The 13,147-nt window shown below is 54.4% G+C and overlaps 7 protein-coding genes across 7 annotated transcripts; 4 read left to right on the top strand and 3 right to left on the bottom strand.

The window, feature by feature from the left end:
* Positions 1–6: 6 nt before the first annotated feature.
* J4E83_008248 (uncharacterized protein) lies at positions 7–538 on the bottom strand (the record flags this gene model as incomplete). Its single annotated transcript, XM_049335145.1, has 4 exons — positions 7–58; positions 105–170; positions 287–352; positions 408–538. 4 exons carry the CDS (start codon positions 536–538, stop codon positions 7–9), a joined length of 315 nt encoding a protein of 104 aa, XP_049185684.1.
* A 1,383-nt stretch (positions 539–1,921) lies between these two features.
* J4E83_008249 (uncharacterized protein) lies at positions 1,922–2,923 on the top strand (the record flags this gene model as incomplete). The annotated part of the gene is made up of 5 exons (XM_049335146.1): positions 1,922–1,982; positions 2,035–2,341; positions 2,397–2,638; positions 2,689–2,759; positions 2,810–2,923. The coding sequence occupies 5 exons, from the start codon at positions 1,922–1,924 to the stop codon at positions 2,921–2,923; spliced, it is 795 nt and encodes a 264-aa protein (XP_049185685.1).
* Positions 2,924–3,858: 935 nt separating this feature from the next.
* J4E83_008250 (uncharacterized protein) lies at positions 3,859–4,869 on the top strand (the record flags this gene model as incomplete). Its single annotated transcript, XM_049335147.1, has 1 exon — positions 3,859–4,869. One exon carries the CDS (start codon positions 3,859–3,861, stop codon positions 4,867–4,869), a length of 1,011 nt encoding a protein of 336 aa, XP_049185686.1.
* Positions 4,870–5,338: 469 nt separating this feature from the next.
* J4E83_008251 (uncharacterized protein) lies at positions 5,339–5,970 on the bottom strand (the record flags this gene model as incomplete). Its single annotated transcript, XM_049335148.1, has 2 exons — positions 5,339–5,504; positions 5,555–5,970. 2 exons carry the CDS (start codon positions 5,968–5,970, stop codon positions 5,339–5,341), a joined length of 582 nt encoding a protein of 193 aa, XP_049185687.1.
* Positions 5,971–6,238: 268 nt separating this feature from the next.
* On the top strand, positions 6,239–7,897 carry J4E83_008252 (uncharacterized protein; the record flags this gene model as incomplete). Its single annotated transcript, XM_049335149.1, has 5 exons — positions 6,239–6,403; positions 6,457–6,582; positions 6,635–6,712; positions 6,764–7,458; positions 7,507–7,897. The coding sequence occupies 5 exons, from the start codon at positions 6,239–6,241 to the stop codon at positions 7,895–7,897; spliced, it is 1,455 nt and encodes a 484-aa protein (XP_049185688.1).
* Positions 7,898–8,233: 336 nt separating this feature from the next.
* J4E83_008253 (uncharacterized protein) lies at positions 8,234–10,570 on the bottom strand (the record flags this gene model as incomplete). The annotated part of the gene is made up of 1 exon (XM_049335150.1): positions 8,234–10,570. One exon carries the CDS (start codon positions 10,568–10,570, stop codon positions 8,234–8,236), a length of 2,337 nt encoding a protein of 778 aa, XP_049185689.1.
* Positions 10,571–11,309: 739 nt separating this feature from the next.
* J4E83_008254 (uncharacterized protein) lies at positions 11,310–13,052 on the top strand (the record flags this gene model as incomplete). The annotated part of the gene is made up of 4 exons (XM_049335151.1): positions 11,310–11,346; positions 11,397–11,944; positions 12,058–12,586; positions 12,640–13,052. The coding sequence occupies 4 exons, from the start codon at positions 11,310–11,312 to the stop codon at positions 13,050–13,052; spliced, it is 1,527 nt and encodes a 508-aa protein (XP_049185690.1).
* Between the last annotated feature and the right edge of the window lie 95 nt (positions 13,053–13,147).

The raw sequence follows: 13,147 nt of genomic DNA on the forward strand, positions 1-13,147 counted from the left end.
ACGCGCTCACTTTTGCTCGCCCTGGCCGGAGCGCTCAGACTCAGCAATGACGTCGTCGCTGTGTTGTTGTTAGTCTCGTCTTTCGCCAAGCTATGATTACTGACATGTGCTTGTCCAAATCCTCCATGTGCTGCCTTTGCTGCTTGAGCTTGTCCTTGATTGCGAGAAGCCTGTTTGTTGTCAGAACGTTGTACAATGACAGAAATTTGTACCGGATCGTTGCTCGGTCTGAAACGGTGCGAAGTAATCATCGGGATATCGGGATATAGAGAGCTGGAGTACGTACTTGGCCTTCTCTTCTTGGCGGATGTAGAGCTCTTCGCTGGCAGCCTCGCGCTTGGTGAAGGCGTCACTACAATACCGGTTAGTTTGGATATAGTGTTTACAGTTCATGAGCATAGACTCACCCGCCAGCGGCACCAGTAGCCCTTGAAGCTCCAGAGCCGGTGGAGCCCTCAGCCATGCGGAGGGCGGAGGCGGAGAAGTAGCGAGGAGCGGCAATTGAGCGCGCGCTCTTGATGATGGATGTGCGAAGCATTTTGGCGGATCGGTGGTGAGATGAGATGCTGGGAGTTGGATGGTTATATGCAATTGGTATGCTGAGGTGGAGTGATGGCTCGACATCTGGAGGACATGGGAGCTTGGACGTGCATGTGCGTCATAGCCACGTGATCTTTTCGAAGGGTCTCAACATCGATGCCTGGCCCACTCGACAGTTTGGTACGCGCATGACCTCTTAGCATAATACGCCTGTATATCTAGGAAGACCGGAGGGGTAACGTTGGAGACACGTCTGTCGATGTGTTGTTGAATTATGAAAGTTGCTTCAGCATAAAAAGCACAACAAGCACCATGTGACAAGAAGACTTCGGCGTCTGTATCACTACAACGATTGCAACAACATGGTCTTGACCTCAAGGCTCTCCGAACAGCATGGCATGTTTTTCGTTCAACGCATATTCGGCGTGTTCACAGTCATCGCATCCATTGTCGGGGCAGAGCCAATGTGCGCTGCTCAAGGCCAAACGTGATGCCCAATGCTCGTAGTGAAGCCCGGTCCTTGTAGCTGTCATGGAAAGGGTGTACTGCGGGGCATGTTGTTCAGGGACTCGACGACAACGTCTCCAAGGCGACTCTGCAAGCCTGTAAACAACAGCAGGTACTACTCAGGCCAGGAAGGGGCCGCTGAGGCGGTGGCGGATGGTGTTCGCCTGTCAGAACAGAAGGTCGCGCCAGTTCTGGGCCGTGTGAAACCAAGGATAGGCAGGCGTGATCGACGCCAAGACGAGTCAACTGGTCGGGTTCTCTCCCTCTCAAGTCCCCTCCTCTGATAACTCAACCACAAGCCGCCCTTGACCAAAACATCTGCACTTCACTTTCTTGCCAACACCACATCGCCGCCTCTAGCAGCCTACATTCCCTCCCCATACCAACTTTTCTCTACGTAAGTGCTGCTCCACTGCATTTCGTCACTCCCCCCGAATCCGCGGACAGCTGCAATTTGCGCCCCCGGCCGCAGTAAACAAGGCCCGCTCTTCCCATCAGCATGGCCGGCTGTCGAAATCGCTCGTCTCCAGTCGCTCGGCCGCTGTTGTCGTGGGTGTCGTGTATCGGCGCTCTTTTCGGAGACCCGTGGTAGCTCGAGCCGCCCCTCTTTGCGCCTCTGTTGTGAGGTGTAGAGTCCACGCAAGCAATTGGCACATCTCCACTTGCCGCATACTCCGAGTCCTCAACACAAACAGGACAGCCAGCGAACAGTCGACAACGGCAGCGAAACGACATTTTCTCAGATTACGGCCATAGCGCACATTGAGGGGCTTGCTCGCTGTTGAGCAACTGCGATAGCCACTGGTTGCACTTGTCGCGCGCTTCAACTCGATTTACATCAGCTAACAGCGATTTGCACAGACCACACACCACAATGGGTTACGAAGACTCCGTGTACCTGGCCAAGCTGGCCGAGCAGGCCGAGCGTTACGAGGGTAAGCGCACCACAAACAACGCACCGCATCGTGTCCTAACGACATGTGACAGAGATGGTCGAGAACATGAAGGCCGTTGCCTCCGCAGACCAGGAGCTCTCCGTCGAGGAGCGAAATCTCCTTTCCGTTGCCTATAAGAACGTCATCGGTGCCCGCCGCGCCTCCTGGAGAATCGTCACCTCGATCGAGCAGAAGGAGGAGTCCAAGGGCAACGAGACCCAGGTTACTCTGATCAAGGAGTACCGCCAGAAGATCGAGGCCGAGCTGGCCAAGATCTGCGAGGACATCCTCGAGTGCCTTGACAGCCACCTGATCCCCTCTGCTGAGAGCGGAGAGTCCAAGGTCTTCTACCACAAGATGTAAGGCACCGCGTACATGTGACTAGCCAGTTTGCTAATCACCTTGTCTTTTTAGGAAGGGCGACTACCACCGCTACCTTGCCGAGTTCGCCGTTGGTGACAAGCGCAAGACCTCTGCCGACAAGTCGCTCGAGGCTTACAAGGCTGCTACCGATGTTGCTGCCTCCAACCTTGCTCCTACCCACCCCATCCGTCTCGGTCTCGCATTGAACTTCTCCGTTTTCTACTACGAGATCCTCAACTCGCCCGACCAGGCTTGCCAACTCGCCAAGCAGGCTTTCGATGACGCCATTGCTGGTATGTGAAGGACGAAGTAGTCGTTCTGAACAAGGCTAACGAATCTGCAGAGCTCGACACCCTGTCTGAGGAGAGCTACAAGGACTCTACCCTCATCATGCAGCTTCTCCGTGACAACCTCGTAAGTTCAGTCCGCAGCCCGTTTACCTCACACATGCTAATTCCTATCAGACCCTCTGGACATCGTCCGAGGCCGAGCCCTCCGGTGACGCCCCCGCCGGCGAGCCCGCCACCGACGCGCCCAAGGCTGAGAGCAGCGAGGCTCCCGCCGACGCCAAGGCATAAATACCGAAAAACCGATAACAGACGCAAAAATGGCAGGGGTTTAGTGGTTATTGGTGCATCTTGGTAAACGGTCAATGATGGCTAGACTCATCATTTTCTACAGTAGTGGCATGAGAGGGTATATCCTAGGTGTGACTTTTCAGGCCCCGGGTGCGCTTTGTTTAGACTCCAAATTCTCAATCCTGTCTACATCCTTTACCTTGGTGTCTTGGCCCTTTATACCACTATACCGTCCTTCTTCCCTGCCTAGTCTCGTTGGGTTTGACATGCTGTGTTTCAAGATTAGAGTGTGGCTGGATGGTGGCTATACGAAGTTCTGGCTCTTTTGCTGTTCCTACATTCTCTTCAAGACTTATAATCAAAGATATCCGCTTCTATTTGGGGTGTTGTGCAGGGTGTCAAGTGAATGTTGTTTGTTGACTGGGTATTCCTTCCGCATTGTACCGCTTACGTCACGTCACGCACGTGGTTAGAATGGGTTGTGGTCGCAGCTGCCTCTGTTCTTCACCTTCCCACCCTCGATCACCCGTACTTCATCCGGACACCGTCGCATAGTTCGTAAAGCATATATGGTTCACACAGTTGCAGAAGCTAAAATATACACAAAGGCCGCCAGTACATCCACGAGTCAAATATGCGTCCCTCGAAAGCAATGAGTGCTGACGCACAATATGTATTTTCAGAACTTCCGAGGAAACTACGACAATGAAACCGCGAAAACACAGACCACCCAGCAAACTTTTGTATTGCCTCCCATCGATAGTTGCCTGGCTACTGCCTATATCAAAAGGTCGACCTTCTTCAGCCCTTTGTACAGCCTCTTATCGCCCTCAACACGCCAGATAACCACACCGTCCGAGTTCGAATTCCAGTTTGAAGGAGCACTCGATCAGCACTACCTTCCAACTGAGCCAACTGTATCACAAGCATCAACCATGGACACAGCCAGCTCGGCGCCGCCAGTTCAGGCTGCCAATCGCACCACAGGCACAATGACAGTGACGACGACCACTATAACGAAAACTGTTACAACCACGACGACAGTCTTTACACCTTTCCGGTTCCTCGATTTGCCTGTCGAACTCCGAATCATGGTGTATGAAGAGCTGGTGGTTGTTGGCAAGGTCTTCTACACGCCCGACGACTACGCTGTCAAAACCGAGAAGCGCTTCAAGGACTGGAAGTCTTACCGCGCTCCACAACTGGCCATACTACGGACTTGCAAGCAAGTCCACAAGGAGGCCGAGGAAGTCTACCTTGGCAAGAATTTGTTCGTACTACCGGATGAGAGCACCAGAAGACAACCACTGATAGGATCGGGCCTTTGCCCCAACTCTATAAGCGATTATCGAACCTTCACCCATATACCGTTCCCCGATCGGTGGCTCTTCTCGGCTTCAGCACCTCGTCTCATCAAAAGCGTGAGCATTGGCTTCAGCGGGCGCTCCTGGCAAGACTTAGGCGATCAATCCGATATGAGACTTTGTAGCAATTTCGACAGCCTAGCACCTGCGGCTCGTCTCGAATTTGCGCACCAGACAGCTAAGAATTCTCTGAACGGAGAATTGGATGGCTATATCGAGGATCTTCATAGTTACTTCAAAAACGGCGGGGGCCCAATCCTGAAGCGCCTGGACTACATAGAGTTCGATCTGACGAATGCGTTTTGTCCGACAGGATGCTGTCGTATGGCAAAGCAAGAGTGGCCGCAATTCATGCTACTTGGACCGAAGAAGACAGGTTTCCTCGGAGTGATTGACAAGCAAGAGGCAAACATTATCCTGACCAAGGTGTACAACCGCCTTTGGGGTTGGGAAAAGGATATGCATGAGAATTTCGAAGGAAAGCTCTCTGGGAGCAAGAGGAAGATGACAGAGGCGTTTGGAATGGTTTTCAATCCAAAGAAGACACATTGGGAGCAGTGGAAGGTGAACACTAAGAAGTAGCGGCAGCATGAAGGACATGGTCACGCTGAGAGCATCAACAACAGTTGACATTCGCGTGGCTGGTATGATGTTAGCATGAAAACCAGATGGGGCGTCTGGTGGGGTCTAGAGGAGAGTCTTGTCTATCACAGTACGGCGCAATGTAAGCTGGATTTGTCTAAGCAATAGTCAATGAATTGATCATCAGTCGGACCAAAACCTTGGTGGCGAATAGAAGTACACATTTAAATAAGCCGATCTCTATGCTCATCATGTCCTCTCAGTGGGCATGCAAGCAAGACGAGTCTGTATCTCCTAGGCCGCAAAGACCCGTCTCGATGAGCCTGTAGAGAGGCGGGGCTAGAATGATGAAGGCTGGTGAGGTTAAGCACAACGACAAGCAGAGCCACCACAACACTTCAAACGATACGACACTTCAATCAGAAAAAAGCCCTGCCTCTGCATTTGTATTACAAGTCCCCAAATGTATCTATGCGTGCCACAACCTCGCGACAGCCTCGGTGATACCAACGTCGTTTGTCTCGAAAGAGTAGAGGGCAAGACCCAATGCGACAGTTCCGGCGCGGAGAGCCCACATGGCAGATTTTCGGACGAGGGGAACACGCTTGGTAGGGAAGTAGTCGATGATGCAGGACCTGTGATATGTTAGCCGCTGTAACTCAAGATACAATTTCGATCTACATACTCAAATCCAATATGCGAGTGGACTACCAGGAGAGCGCAGAGAATCGAGTCGGACAGCGGGTTCAGCGATCCAGCAGCGAAGGGCGCAATGGTCAAGGGAATCAGACCAGCTGAGACGATCCTCTCAAAGCTCCAGTGGTAGCTGCCGTGGGCGTAGTCGGGGTCTGGCACGGGGACGGGGTCGTTGGTGGTTCCGATGATCTTCTGGGGCAGCGGCGGCAGGATCTGGTTGCGCTGTGTGGCGTGGAAGGCGGCGATGCGGGTCGACTGGGGGATGGCTGAGCGCTGGAATGCTGGTCGCAGCGACTGGGCGAGCGGGCGGTTGAGGGTCGAGATCGCGGTCGACAGCATGCGCTGCGAGGGCTGGGCGGGCGGGCAAGCTTGCCTGAGGAGGCCGGGACGCATGACGGAGGCCATTGTGCAGTCTGATTGTCTGCTTGGGGTCGTGGAGGTCGCAAGAAGCAATATCGGGATCGCAGTCGTAGTTGACGACAATGCCTCGGATGTCGATTGCTGACGTCCCTGCCGCCCTCATTGGCCAGCGGTGGCAGCCGGAAAGTCCCGTGATCGCAGATTTGACGAAACTCATCCACCTCACCTAGGCCGCGCTGCAGCTGGACGTATCGACATCCACCCCAACCCATCACCGCCCCATCTCCCATCCCCTGCACAGCGAGCAGACGCAATGGCTTCCCGCCAGCTCGCCCTCAACCTGCAGCGCAGCATGCGCTCGCGCTCCGCCATCAACGCCGTCAAATCATCGCGGGCCTCGCCTCTGACCCGCGGCCTGGCCACGCCCGTGGCCTACGGCGCGAAGACCGAGTCGACCACCCTCGGAAACGGCTTCACGGTATGCCCGCCACTGTACGAGGATGCAGGACTGCAATTGACCCGCCTGCGCAGATCGCTACCGAGCACTCCCCGTGGGCCCAGACTTCGACAGTCGGTGTCTGGATTGACGCTGGCAGCCGCGCCGAGACGGACAGGACCAACGGCACTGCCCACTTCCTCGAGCACCTTGCCTTCAAGGTACGGACACTCAATGGCAATGGCCGGGACAGCACGCTGATGCATCGCACAGGGAACCCAGAAGCGCACACAGCAGCAGTTGGAGCTCGAGATAGAAAACATGGGCGGCCACCTCAACGCCTACACCTCGGTACGTCATACGGAACGAAGAATTCCCAGGGCCGGATACTGACCAAAACAGCGCGAGAACACCGTCTACTACGCCAAGGCCTTCAACAACGATGTCCCCGCCGCCGTCGACATTCTCTCCGATATCCTCCAGAACTCCAAGCTCGAGGCCCAGGCCATCGAGCGCGAGCGTGATGTCATCCTCCGCGAACAGGAAGAGGTGGACAAGCAGCTCGAGGAGGTTGTCTTCGACCACCTGCACGCCACCGCTTTCCAGGGCCAGCCCCTCGGCCGCACCATCCTCGGACCCAAGGAGAACATCCAGAGCATCCAGCGCGCCGACCTCGAGAACTACATCAAGACCAACTACACCGCTGACCGCATGGTCCTCGTTGGCGCTGGTGGCATCCCCCACGAGCAATTGGTCGACCTCGCCGAGAAGTACTTCGCCAACCTCCCCTCGGAGCCCCAGGACTACTCCGCCAAGTCCGCCGCTGCTGAGCAAAAGGCAAAGCCCGACTTCATCGGCTCCGAGGTCCGCCTCCGTGACGACACCATGGGCACCGCCAACATCGCCATTGCCGTCGAGGGTGTTAGCTGGAGCGACCCCGACTACTTCACCGCGCTCGTCACACAGGCTATCGTCGGTAACTGGGACCGTGCCATGGGTACCTCCGACTACCTTGGCAGCAAGCTCAGCAACTTTGTCTCGCAAAACGCCCTCGCCAACAGCTTCATGAGCTTCTCCACCAGCTACTCGGACACTGGGTACGTCATACCGGAATGATGCTATAACTATTCGCTAACAAAACCTAGTCTCTGGGGAATCTACCTCACCAGCTCCAACCTGACTCAGCTCGACGACCTCGTCCACTTCACCCTCCGCGAGTGGTCCCGCCTCTCCATGAACGTCACCTCCGCCGAAGTCGAGCGCGCCAAGGCCCAACTCAAGGCCTCGATCCTCCTCGCCCTCGACGGCACGACCGCCGTCGCCGAGGACATTGGCCGCCAAATCGTCACCACCGGCCGCCGGTTATCACCCGAGGAGGTGGAGCGCGTCGTCGGCCGCATCACAGAGAAGGACGTTATGCAATTCGCCCGCAACAGGCTGTGGGACAAGGACGTCGCTGTCTCGGCTGTGGGCCAGATTGAAGGTCTGTTGGATTACAACAGGATTAGGAATGATATGAGCAGGATGCTTTCATAAGCAGGCTTGAGAGGGAAGAGGATGAAGGAAAGGAAAGGATAGGAGAGGAAATATGTGCATAGTAAGATGATGCTGTGAAAGCGTTTTTAGACGGCATAGGTTACTATTGTAGTTTTTTGTATGAAGTACTCTGGTTGATGATGTATTTTGACAAGGAAGATCTTTTTCAAATATGCTTGTGGTGTGCAAATGACTGTGTGTATGTGATTGATTTTGTAAGTCTGATTGTGGAGTGTAACTGCTGTCTGGCAATCCCAACACAGTCTGATCATATATACATCACCATCCTTACACCCCAATACCCCACAAACTCAGTACACTCACCTTCCGTCTATCTTAAGGCGCCAAATTCTCAATCACCAACCAGACCCCCTCCTTCCCTCCTGCTCCTGTTTCCCCCGCTTTCTCAACCCCTCCTCTCGACATCCCTCCAGCTGCCATACCCTTCACCCCCCTCTTCTCCCTCTTCATCTCCTCCCTCGCCTCTCGCCACTCCTTCTTCACAGCCAATCTCTCCTTCTTCAACTCCTTCCTCTGCGCTTTATACTCTTTCTTCGCAGCTTTCCATTTCGGATCCCTCTTCGCTTTCTTCGTCGCGTTTCCTTTGCCTTTGCTTTTTTCTGTTGTTGATAGGGAGGAGTGTTTGGCTTTGAGTTCGCGTTTCTTGGCTTTGTGGTCCTTTTTGAGTTGGCGGTTCCGTTGTTTGATCTGGCGGCGTGCGAGCTTGAGGGATTGGGCTTTGGGGGTTGTGGCGGGGGTGAAGTCGGAGTCGGGGTCGTAGTCGTAGTCTGAATCCGAGGAGTCTGAATCTGAGTCTGAACTATCAGATGAGAGGGAAGAGGTATCATCGTCGTCATCCAGGTCCCTGACTGCAGCTTTCCCCTTATCCTTCGTATCGGCCGGGTACCCCGTATCGACTTTACGATCGCCATATAGCACGCCCGTCTCCTGTCCTGGCGGTGCAGCATAAGCAGGTGGGAGGTCGTCGTGGACTTGTTCGTACGAGGCAGGACCTGAGGTAGTAGACCCTCCATTGCCACTCATACTCACACTTGCACCTGCATTTCCACCTCCACTTCCACCAACATTCCCCCCAGCCATCCTCCCCACCTCCACCCCAAAAGCACTCGCCCGCTTCCCAATCTCCACACCCAAATCACCCATATGTCTACCGAATTGCTCCCCAATCTTGCCTAATTCTTTGCCTACTTCCGCCCATTCGTTCGCGGACTGTGGTGGTCCACGTCCGCGTCCGCGTCCACCGCGAGGGGAGCAGCCTCCTCTACCGAAGAAGGCGTTGCCGCGAGGTCCAAATGGTCCTCCTCGACCGCCGCGCCCGAAGGGGCCGTTGCCGGGCTGGCCGAAAGGACCGTTGCCGGGTGCACCAAAGGGGCCATGACCTGGCATACCAAACGGCGACCAGTGACCGCCTCGTCTGCCGCGGGGATGATGGGCGCCTCGTCCATGTCGACCATGTGCGTGTGAGGATTCCTCTGGAGGTCCGGGGATGGAGTGAGGTGGGTCTTCGTGTGCACCAGCAGATCCAAGACCGCTGTTTCCAGCATAGTCAGGCGAGCCAGTAGCCGTCGTCGGACCTGAGAAATGTTCCCTCATCTCATGCAATTTAAGCACTCTCTCGCTCGGCAGCGGCACGGCGTCAGCGTCGAGAGCTTCGATCCAGGGGTATAATTGCCTTGCCCGCCATTCAGCCGTTGCAGTCTTATCGGCCAGGTTGGCGAGGACGCTGGGTTTGTGGCCCGCTGGAATGGGTAGCGTGTCTAGAAGCGCAGTCTCGCTGCGGAATGACACAATCAGGCCTCTTGGCGCGAAGAAGGCTTCATTCGCTCCTCGAATGTAGTCGTGTACGATGCTGGAAGAGAGTCCTTGATGGGACGGTTCGTGTAGCAAGTCTTCGGCCGTCGTGTGCGCCGCTGTGGTCAGGACTTGTAGACCGTACAGGAAGTCGGCAAACTCGGCTGGCTTGATGGAATGCCGGTCCAACACTTCGGCGTACGCAACTAAGAAATATACGTGTTCGTCTGCACGTCTTGCTGGTCCTGCATGCTCGGGTATCGCGATGATGCGGTTTAGATGCGGTGCATACTGCGCCCTCGCATCTGGTTCTTCACGGCTGAACTCTAAGGCTTGGGTGAGCAGGTCAGAAGCTAGATCGGACTGTTTCTCTTTGCTCGACGAAGAAGCAGGTTCGTTATGAACCCTTCCCACAGCGATATTCTCACTCGTACTGACATGCTGGACTGGAACACTGGTGGCCTTGTCGTTTGTGTGATTCGCATAGTCTGGTGCGCGTTCCTGTTCACTTGCGGGATCTGTTTCTTCGCCTCTTACGCGGTACTCCCATATTTCTGGCTCGTTTGGTCCTTCGTTGGTGGTGATGCGGTGGGCTTCGATTTGGCTGGGGTCTACAGGCGCGATGCCATGACGGGTGTCGTGGTTGGCTTGGTCGCGGGCCTCGTCGTAGGATGGTGGCAAATCTTCATATTGTGGGCCTCCTGGGCTGTGGACGGGGGTTGGCTCATATTCATTGTCGGAGGAGTCGGCGATTGAGGTTGCGCTTGGTGTGAATGCTGTGTTGGACTGTGATGATATCGACGGGGGTGGTGGGTTGGATGTGAGATTGGTATTGGCGGGGTATGATGGTGGGCCGGCCATAGTTGAAGTAAATCACAAAAGCCAGTGTTGATTCAATGTGACGATGTAAAGTAAGACGTGGAACTTAGAGAAAGCGTACTTAAAGTTGAGGCGTAAAGACAGACTAGAAGCTTGTTTGTTCGTACCTACTCCACTGCCCTGCACAGCCTCACAGGAAGCTGCTGCCTTCAGATGCGGGGAGATGCCCAATCGCAACTTCCAACTCGAAACCACGCGTTTTGTCTAGCACTATTCAACGTCCAGTAAAACGACTCAACTTGTCAGATATGACGCGTGGGCAAGAGGGCCGCAGCTGCGCAGCACTTGAGTCGGGAAACGGTGTGTGAGAGTGGGGCTGGCCGTGGCGTAAGCCTCGGGCGTCTCTGTGGCCAAAGAGCCAATTACAAGACCCAAGCCTGTCCTGTTTCGGCACACCAAGATGTTAGAGCTGAGAGAGCGCATCATGTGTGTTATACAGTAAAGTATGTAAGATATAGATGTTTTGGCGGAGTGCGCGACGTTAAGTGTAGCCTTGGTCTTCCCTTCCACTTGCGTCGGAATTGCTCGGCCCAACAACACGGCCGTAAGGTCCACACGCGATATCTGGGGTCAACTCGCTTTCGGCGTGAGAGTGATCGCGCTACGGTTCCCAAGTCTTCTAAATAACACGATTGTTGCGGCGTCGATTGCGATCGCTGTGTTGGTCTGAAGAGCAGGTGGCGAGAAACATACGCAAAGACGCATCATCACGACTAGCATCATGGAAGACGCTCCCACTGTAGCAGTCATAGGACTAGGTAGAAAACCTCCTACTTGACATGACAAAGCAACTAACTGAACCTCCCAGGACCGGCTGGCATCGTAGCATTAAAGAACCTGCGAGAAGAAGGATTCCACGCCACAGGTTTCGACCGCAACGAGCACGTCGGCGGATTATGGCAGTACTCGGAGAAAGAGCAAACGTCGGTAATGCAAACCACAACCGTAAACGTCTCAAAAGAACGATCGTGTTACACTGACTTCCCCTATCCGGACGACGTACCGTCGCATCCAGCGGCTACGCAGGTTCAGCAATACTTGACAGACTATTCGAAGCATTTCGGATTGGAACCTTATATGCGGCTTAGTACTGCCATCGAGCAAATCACGTTCGATGACGAGCGGGAAAAATGGGTTGTGGATGTAAAAGATGGTGGGAAAGAGTACTTTGATAAAGTTGTTGTAGCGATTGGGGGTATGGTTGGTAAGGCCAATCTGCCAGTCATAGAAGGCGTGGAAAAGTTTGCTGGACCCAGTGTACACTCACAAGCTTTCAAGAGGCCGGCAGACTACAAGGGGAAGAGAGTCATGGTTGTAGGGTTCAGCAACAGTGCGGCGGATACATCTACTCAGCTGGTGGGAATAGCAGATAAAGTGTATTTGGCACATCGGCATGGAGCTCGGGTTGTAAGTTGGAAGGGAACCTTGTTGATGTGCGAAGGTCTTGAGACTGACAATGGTTCTTGTAGTTCCCGCGGCGCATAAAGGGTGTCCCGATAGACCACACGCACAATCTACGCCTCGCCACCTTCCAAAGCCTTATCATAACATACTTCCCTCGCCTCGGCGAGTTCCTCTTCGATAAATTCCTCAAGAAACTGCAAGACCAGAGTTTCAACATCCGCCCTGAATGGCGCTTCGAGCCCGCAAGTAAGGTACCAGTGGTATCTGATACGTTAGTCCCCTGCCTCGAGGACGGCAGCATCACATCAGTCGCAGGCATCAAACGCATTGTGAATGCTACTGAGGTAGAGTTGCAAGACGGGACAAAAGTTGACGTGGACGCAATAATCTGGTGTACGGGCTACAAGTCCGACTTCAGCATGATCGAGCCGCGTTTCAATCCTGAATGTCGGCCTCAAGCGTGGCTCGACGCGCCGGGCTCGAATGGGAAGTCGCTCTTCCGTCTCTACAAGAACGTGTTTTCACTCGAGAAGCCGGATAGTCTGGCGTTCATGGCTGCTGTACACATAACGATTAGTGGGTTTAAGATTTTCGGTGAGCGACTCTAGGTATGATGATTAGGCGAGACATGTGCTGACGACGATTAGACTTGACGACCATGGCTATAGCCCAGGCCTGGGCGGGCAAATCATCTCTACCTTCACTTCCGGATATGAAGCTTGCTGTGGATAAACACCACGTGTGGTTAGCAGAGACGGCAAAGCGTGTTTACAATTTGTCGCCAGGGCAATGTGAGACAGGTGATTGGGTCGCGGCCATGGACGGTCTTGCCGGTACGGGTGTCAATGAGTACCTGGGATACGGGTGGAAAGGCTGGCTGTTTTGGCTTCAGAACAGGAAGTTCTGCAATCTGCTGATGGGCGGGATATGGAGTCCGCACATACATCGCGTGTTCAGCACAGGCAAGAGGAAGTGCTGGGATGGGGCGAGGGAGGCGATTGAGAGAGTAAACGAAAGTGTTGCTAAGATGAGGAAAGAAGAAAAGAAGAAGAGCGGTTGACGGCTGCTCGGGGTTCTGGTTCGCGAAGGGGCCAGGGCGTGCTCGAATGTTCTCTGGTGAGCTTCCCCACACATGACGACAGGCGTTATCACGAG

This window comes from Alternaria metachromatica (assembly GCF_023757995.1).
Source record: "Alternaria metachromatica strain BMP 0045 chromosome Unknown scaffold_23, whole genome shotgun sequence".
NCBI lineage: Eukaryota > Fungi > Ascomycota > Dothideomycetes > Pleosporales > Pleosporaceae > Alternaria > Alternaria metachromatica.